This window comes from Crocodylus porosus, unplaced genomic scaffold (genome assembly GCF_001723895.1).
Source record: "Crocodylus porosus isolate Cpor-Errol unplaced genomic scaffold, CroPor_comp1, whole genome shotgun sequence".
Taxonomy (NCBI): domain Eukaryota; kingdom Metazoa; phylum Chordata; order Crocodylia; family Crocodylidae; genus Crocodylus; species Crocodylus porosus.
In genome coordinates, this window is record NW_017728911.1 from 248676 (window position 1) to 256600 (window position 7925).

The 7925-nt window shown below is 48.9% G+C and overlaps 1 protein-coding gene across 1 annotated transcript in view; it reads left to right on the forward strand.

Moving 5' to 3' along the window:
- Window positions 1–7925, forward strand: part of LOC109308801 (zinc finger protein 592-like) — a 47737-nt gene that overhangs the window by 28892 nt on the left and 10920 nt on the right. Inside the window, exon 6 of the mRNA XM_019533207.1 lies at window positions 4523–4635. Within this exon, the coding sequence (XP_019388752.1) occupies window positions 4523–4635 (113 nt within the window). The remainder of the gene's footprint in view (window positions 1–4522; window positions 4636–7925) is intronic.

A 7925-nucleotide genomic window follows, 5' to 3' on the forward strand; every position in this document is an offset into this window, starting at 1 on the left:
GCTACTTCACAGTCAGGGCGGCTAGGGTCTGGAACCAACTTCCAAGAGAAGTGGTGCTGGCTCCTACCCTGGGGGTTTTTAAGAGGAGGTTGGAGGAACATCTTGCTGGGGTTGTTTGACCCCAGTATTCTTTCCTGTCATGGCAGGGGGTTGGACTAGATGATCTGCTCAGGTCTCTTCCAACTGTAGAAACTATGGATTAGGTTTGCAGTTTCCCTCAATAGCTGCCAGCAGTATTCACCTAGTATTGCAGTTTAGCTATAATGAAAGCAATTCTGCTGCACAGACCCACTCAATTTAGGACAGGCAGCAACCTGAGTCTATAAAGCTATTTTGAATGATGTTAGTTAAGGTGGAGAATGACCTCTGTTCATTTACATGTTTAAAATAATGAAGGGAAATGCAATCCCTCTATGTTCTGTTGCACTCTTGTACCTGGCATTGTCTGCTGTTGTCTGTGTAATACTGAGGGATTTCATCATAATGAATGTGTGCAAGACTCAGAGGAAACATTGCAGCAGGAATCATAAATCCAAATATTCTGACTTGCATGTGCCTAAAATCTTGGGTTGCATTGATTAATACTTTTTTGCACTGATTGGGCTTAGCAGGGCTAACAGTCATTGAGAAAATAAGGATCTAATTTTGTGGAAGCCCTACTACTTATACCCTTAGCATCAAGATTTAGTAGTGTGCTAAGTCAATCTTCACTGAAGCCCTGTGAGAAGAGGTCATGGAGATATGGATCATCCTATCTGAGAAATTCAAGAGAAGAAAGATGGGAGCACTGGATTGTCCTTTTGATAAATATAGAGGAAGGGGCGAGAGTGCTGGATTGTCCCATTAGATGCATACTGGGTTTGTCTACACATGCATTAGATCTGGAGCATTTTACTCATGAGTAAACTACTTGCAAGTAAACACTTCTAGGCACGCATCTACACGTGCAGGGAAGCGAGAATAGATTTGCAGCTAATGACAGTGTTCCCTGTCCTGGGAGTGCTGCTTGCTGCTGGGGCAGGGACAATGTCTTCCTGCCCGGCAGGGAGCTCCTAGCCCCAGCAGAGCAGGGGACTTGGGAAGAACTGCAGGGGAGGGGCAGGTTCCAGCCCCCTGCCTTGATTCACCAGTGTGGCAGCTAGCAGTGAGCCCTAGGTTGGGCAGGGCTTCCTTGGCCAGCCAGGGGCTCACCTACAAGCTGTCCCACCAGTGGATGGGGTGTATAGGGGGCTGGGACCTGCCCCACCCCTGCAGCTCTTTTCAAGCCCTGTGCCTTGATTGCCCGGTTGGGGCATGGGGCTGGGACTTGCTCATGACTGGGACAGTGCCCAGCCCCCGCTCCATAATTTTGGGGGCTGGAGAGTCTATTCCCCACTTAGCTCTGTAAGCCTATTCTCTGGCTAGCTCAACTGTGCAGTTAGTGACTAACACAGAGCTGGCTCTGGGAGCTCCTTACTGGTGGGGGCTGTGGGACTGTTCCCTGCTCAGTTCCATGATTGTGGACAGGGGGCTGGGGAGCCTGTTCCCTGCCCAGCTCTGTGATCACAGGCTTTTCAGCCCCTTCCCCACCCAGCTCCATTATCACAGAGCTGGGCAGGGAACAGGCTCCCCAGCCTCTGCCAGCAGGTAGCTCCCAGCCCCAGCTCTCCTCACAGGGCTGGTACTGAGAGAGCCTTATTTCCCAGCCTGAGCCCAGTGACTACAGAGCTCGGGCTAGGAGATAAGGATCTCCCAATGCCGATCCCATAACTGCCAAGCTGGCAGTGGGTGATAAGGACCTCCCAACCCCCTGCTCCCCAATTGTGATGACTGGGAGATCAGGATCTCCCAGCCCCTGCTCCCCAATCACAATCTTGTAGCAGAGGTACATAGTCCCCTCTCAGGCTCTCATGGCAGAGTTTGCCCCAGGAGCAGGCAGCTCCTAGGGGCAGGCAGCAATCTCCTACCCCTGCTGGTCAGTTGACTGGGAGCAGATTTGCTCCTGGTCAGGCGTCTGTACAAGTGCTACTGTGCAGTAACTAATCTCAAGTAAATTTTGTTACTTGCATGTGCAGGTAGCAGATTTACTCACGATTAGCAAAGTTTACTGCGCAGTAAGCATGTGCACAGGTAGATGCACAGACTTACTATTCAGTAAACTATGTTACTGCACCATAAAGCAACTCATGTAGACACACCCACTGAGGGTGGAACTAGGCAGTTTATCAGCTGTTAAGGATTACTGCTCTCTAGAAATAGGTAAATGTGTGTGATGAAGTTTAATTCTGATAAATGCAAGCTAAGTACAGGGTCAGGGGTATGATCCCAAATGAATTTGCCAAACTGAGGATGCCAGTTAGAAAGCTGAAATGCCTAGGGAGACACCTAGTGTCACCATCTACACGTGCAGACACATACTATGCAGTAAATTAATCTACTGTGCAGTTAGTTTACTACCTGTAAATACAACAAATTTGCATCTGGTCAGCTCCTACAATAGGGGACCACAGGGGATGGGGACCTCCCCTGATCCTGGGACCACTCAGCTCCCAATTCCCTGGAGGAGCTGGGAGCTCAGCAGTACTGGGACACGGTAGCTCTCTGCCCCTCTCCCCCTGCTTCCCTCCCCCACCTCCCCTACCCATGCTGGCATTGCTTAGCTCCCAGCTATCCACAGGTGCTGGGTGCAGAGCAGCGTTGTGACTTGAGAGCTCCCTGTTTCCTCACCCAGTCTGGAGCTGGCTGGGGCAGGTCCCAGCCAGCTTCAGGCTGCATGAGGAGTTCCCTGCATAAAACAGGGCTGGCCAAGAACTATTCTGTTCTGGGGCAGGTCCCAGCCAGCTCTGGGCTGCCTGAGAAGTTCCACACCCAGCCTGGAGTTGGCTGGGAACTGTCCTGCTTCTGGGAACTGTCTGGGACCTGCTCTAGGCTGGGCAGGTAACCCCTTGGGCAGCCCCAGGCTGCACAGAGAAGCCTCACAGGGCACAAGGCTTGTTCCCATGTGTAAGGGGTGGGAGAGCTCTGCAGAAGCAGCTGTCTCTTGGCCCTGTGCACATCAGGACACTCCCCAGCAGAGCAGCTGGCAGAGATCTCCTGGCTTTGTGCACATGGGGACCAGCCCCATGCTCTCTTCCATCCCCTGTGCTAGCACCCAGGGGGAGCCTGGAGCTCCCCCTGGCTGCTGCAGAGAGGCAGAGCAGGACAGGAACAGCCCTGTACCAGGCTGCTCCCATTGAGAGCAGATCTGCTCCCAAGAGGGAGCGTGTGTAGTTGTACTCCTGAGTAGGCTTACTGTGCAGAGTTTTTACTGTGCAGTAAGCCTACTTCAAATTAATAACACATGTAGGCATGCCCACTGGGCATAGGCTGGAATGAACAATGGTGTGATGCTGACGCTGTTCTGGCCATCCTACCTCTCATTGTACTGCTGTTGGGTAAGAGTAACTGGACTTCATTTTCCTGGTCCCTACCTTTTCTTAGGTGAAGGTAAGGGGCTCATCCACTGCTGTGAGAAAGGAGGAGATAGGAACAAGTGGCATTCTCCTCTCAACAGTGCCACAAAAATCTCTGTTGCCTTCAAGAGAGCTGTATGAGCTTGTAGGGAATCATTGCTTAGCTCTGAAGGTCTTCTAGGCTAAGTACAGACAGTCAAAAAGCCCAAGGTTGCATCAATTCAGTCTTTGCAGGTTAGTCTAAGATGCGGAGATTGAACTGAGAAGCAAGTGAACACATGTTCACTTTTGATTCCAGATATGGAGCCATGTGTCTTCAGTGGCTCAGGCCAGAAGCCAGGGGGTGCTAGAGCATGCCTTCCTGCTTGGCTGGAGCAGATAGCTTGGACCAAAGCTAGTCCACCCAGCCTGTGCAATGAGGTTTGTCAGGAACGTGCTAAAGTATCCTAGGATGCCGGGGGCAGTGAGTTAACTTTAATCTGGAAGGGATTTGGGACAGAAGTTCAATAACCTGATTTAACCTAAATCAGTTAAGTTTGATCCTACATCTATCAAGTGTTATCTTAAACTGGTTTTGGCCATTTTGAAAGTGGTTTACGTGCACTGAACTTCTGTTGTGTTACAGATTTGAACTGGTTTCCAATCACTTATACTGGTTTATGTGTAATTTCTGTCCTTAGCCCTAGTGGCATCAGATCTTCCTTTCTCAGTATGGAGGGCTGTCTTCTCTTTTCAAGGAGGAATATGTAATTAAATCTCCTTCTGTCCTTAGCAGCAAGGAGAAGTTTTTCCCAGTCACCAAGAAGAAAAGAAAACAGGGGTGAGTTAGCAATAGCAGGATAAGTTACTAACACAGTTCCTTTTTTATAAAAACCAAGATTTTTCTTGAACTACTACTGATTTTTAAATAGATAATAAGAACAGTGAGGACAGCCCACTTTTAGGCTGGCTTAATTTAGAGGCCCAAAAACCTTAGTGCTGTCCTTTTGAGCTATGCATAGGTAGTTCAGAGAAGGGAGTTTTTCTTTGGCTGTAAGGTAGAGGAGTTAGCTAGCTTCTGTTGTTAAAAGATGTTTCTGTTCCTCTGCTAGTCTATGAAGAGATATCCCTGTCGGCAGTGTGAGAGTTCATTCAATGCCTCCAACAGTCTGCGCAAGCACATTCGCAATAATCATGATACAGCAAAGAAAGTTTACACGTGCTGGTGAGTACCCATTGCTTCTTTCTGGAGATTATCTTCTCTATCAAGTTTAAAAGCTCCTTATAATGGATCCTGTTTACCCCAGGATATAAAATTGCTTTGGGAGACAGTTAAGAGGAGGAATGTACTAGATGCAAGTGACTTGTTGGCTAAGATAAGAAAGGGTGCACTGATAGGGATTTTTTGGGTAAATGCTGATGGATGGTTTTTAAGGAGCCATATCGGCTGATAACAGACTAATTCCAATATGCAGCCTGGCAGGCTGGAGACCAGTGTCAGGCCGGTAAGTTTGGTGTGGGGGAAGGGATGGGGATGGCAGATCAAGGCCCCCGTGGTGAGGGAGGGAGTAGGGTTGGGGCAGGTGCTGCTCAGCCTGGGAGGGGTGGGTGCAGGATGGAGCTGCGAGCAGCTCATCTGGAGGGGTGACAGTGGGGGCAGCTCCTGCCCTGCACGCACCCTGGGAGGGCGCTGAGGGTGCGTGCCCCTAGATCTGTGTATGAGGCAAGCGCAGGTTGCCACCATGGACTGGGACTGAGGCAGCGCCAGGCTTTTCCTGGTGGGGGTGTTGGGCTGGGGACTGCACCCGGTGTGGGCAGAGGTGGTGGTGGGGGGGCTGCAGTCATCCCAAAATTCACCATAGCCCCCCTGCAACTCCTAGCTCTGCTGCCACCACCCACCCCCAGTGCAGCCTGGCCCAACACGCCCACTGGGAAGAACCGGGACTGCCCTGGCCCCAGCCCGCCCTCACCTCGTGCACAGATCCAGGAGCACATGGACCCCATGCCCTCCCCCCTGCTGTGTCCCCCCAGACAGGCCGCTCACAGCTCCATCCTGTGTTTTACCCCACCCAGGCTGTGCAACGCCTGCCCTTTCCCACTCCCTCCTTCATCATGGGGGCCTTGATCTGCATCCCCCTCCATGCCCCTTCCCTCTCCCCACCCCTTCCCCCACACCAGACTTACCAGCCCAATGCTGGTCTTCAAGCCACTGGGCTGTGCTTGTGGCCCTTTGCATACTATGGCTGTGCGGATGCATGGGGCATTTATTGGCCACATTATCAGCCACATCAGGCAAGAAAAAACAATTTCCAATACTGACAATTTTCCCTATATTGGTGCTGATCCAATATGGGACCGATGTATTGGTGCACCTCCAAAGATAAGTCTTGACCCTTGGAGACTTGAAGTGAGGTTTGTGTCTGAGTTCTGAAGGTGTATTTGAGAGTGCAGCCATGCATGCCTGTAGAATGGCCAGTGGCACAGGACACTCCATCCTCCGTTACAGTCTCATACACCTGAAAAAGATTGGTATGAAGTCTGCAGAGTGCTGCAAAGCAGAGCAGTTTGTCTCGCATCCAATTTACATGCGTTTAAATGAACGAATTGGGCTCAGTGGGTGTTTTTTAGGGAAGAGAAGCCTCAACAGATTGGAAATGGGATTTTGAATATTTTTAATCTAGCTAGGTAGCTTAGTAGTGAATGAAAGTCATTGCCATTGATGGCTGGTTGTAGCTGGGAATAGGGGCTCAGTCTAGGGGTAAAAGTATGCATGTTACAAAACTACCATCATCACACTAGGATCCTTGTTTGCAGTCACAGCACATACATCAAGAACTGAATGGGTAGAGTCACTGAACTCCCATCACACTTCAAAGCAGAGTCCCTCTAGTATTGAGAGACATTCGTGTATCCGGGGGATGCTTGCAGTGAGATATCCAAAACATTAGTAATGGGGCTAAATACAAACAGCCCTGAGGGGTGTTCTGTTCCTTTTCCTTGTACTAAATTCACTAGAAACCTATTTTAAAAGAAGTCAAGTCCCTTGTGTACTATATACTATATTTCTTCAGCCTGCATAGTGGGCAGTAATGAAGTTCAGTAAACAGATGAGAAATAAGACCCCAATGCTGGTAAGGACTCCTGATATGAATAAACCTCCTATGGTTTTTCAACTGAAACTTGTAAATTTTTCTTTTGTTTGGACTGTAGTGTGATTTAGAGCCTTGCAGAGAGGGTGGAACACTAGCCAGCAGTGCATTATTTTGTGATAAATTCATATACAATGACCTGAAGAATTATGGGCATCTGGTTTGCCTAAGTGTGTTTTCTTTCTGGATCAATTGTTTTTCCAAATAGAGTGTCTTAGACCAATTTGGGAAAATAATTCACATAGGAATGTGTGATAAATGGGAACTAGCAAGTACAATCACCTTTATTAGGATGTAAGGATCCAGTGGATCCACGTTCTATTTATTTTCTGGACATCATACAGAAATGGATCCAAAGGTCAATCTGAGAGTGTAAGATCATGCTATACCTACAACCGAAAAAACTGGTTACAGGTTCAAATGAGCATTGTATAGGTTTCATTCTCAAGCTAATCCTGGTCCTGTCTCAAAATACAATTATATATAAGTCTTACTTGGAGAGTGTCTGTCTTTTCCAAGTATCCTAAATGAAGTTGTGAAAAAGTTATCACCTGGCACATCTTACACCTGGCTTGACAAAAACTTCTCTTCCTCATAATTTGAGATGGGATGTGCACTGAGGGACTGACTTGTTTTCTGGCTTCCTCTCTCCCCTAGAACTAATCCTTTAAGTCCATAAAACATTGCCACAGTTTCACCCGAAGTGATGATCAGAGGATCTTCAAGGAGTTCACCATACCAGAAAGTCAGTTTAACCACTGATTTTTCTGGAGGAAATGACAAATCTCATATTTTAGGGATGGGGGAGGGAGTAAGGGCACTTTAGCAGGGATTGTTTGAGAACACTAGGAGGGAGGAAGAGGCTGGGAAGACGCAGAGCATTGGTAATAATTTTGTGGTTAAAGCTGTTGGGAGGGGTGGGGTAGGAATTAGGGTGGGTATGTTGGGAAGTAGGAGTAAAGACAAAGAAGCATGTCCCTTCCACTGCTTTCCACCTCTCCTCCCCCTGCTCCTTTCCCCACTGTATCCAGGGTGGGGGAATATTCAGAGTAAGTCCTTCCTGCTCCAATCTGGCTGCATAAGTGTTGAGTTCAGCTGGGACAGCTGGCATCAGTGACAACTGCACCTGCTCCAGAGGGACTGGCCAGGGTGAGGAAACCTACCCCCTACCCATAGTTGCTCTGGCTGTCCTGTCATATTCCCAGCTGAGCCCAACTGGAACAGACAGAAGTGGCTCTGAAGCTTTCCTTGCCTCTTGGACAGTGGGGAAACCAAGAACAGGAGGAGGTGGGGAAGGGAGATTGGGAGCAGTGCATCCTTGGATACTTGAGGGCTGCATATTGCTCATTTGATCTCTGTGGAACGG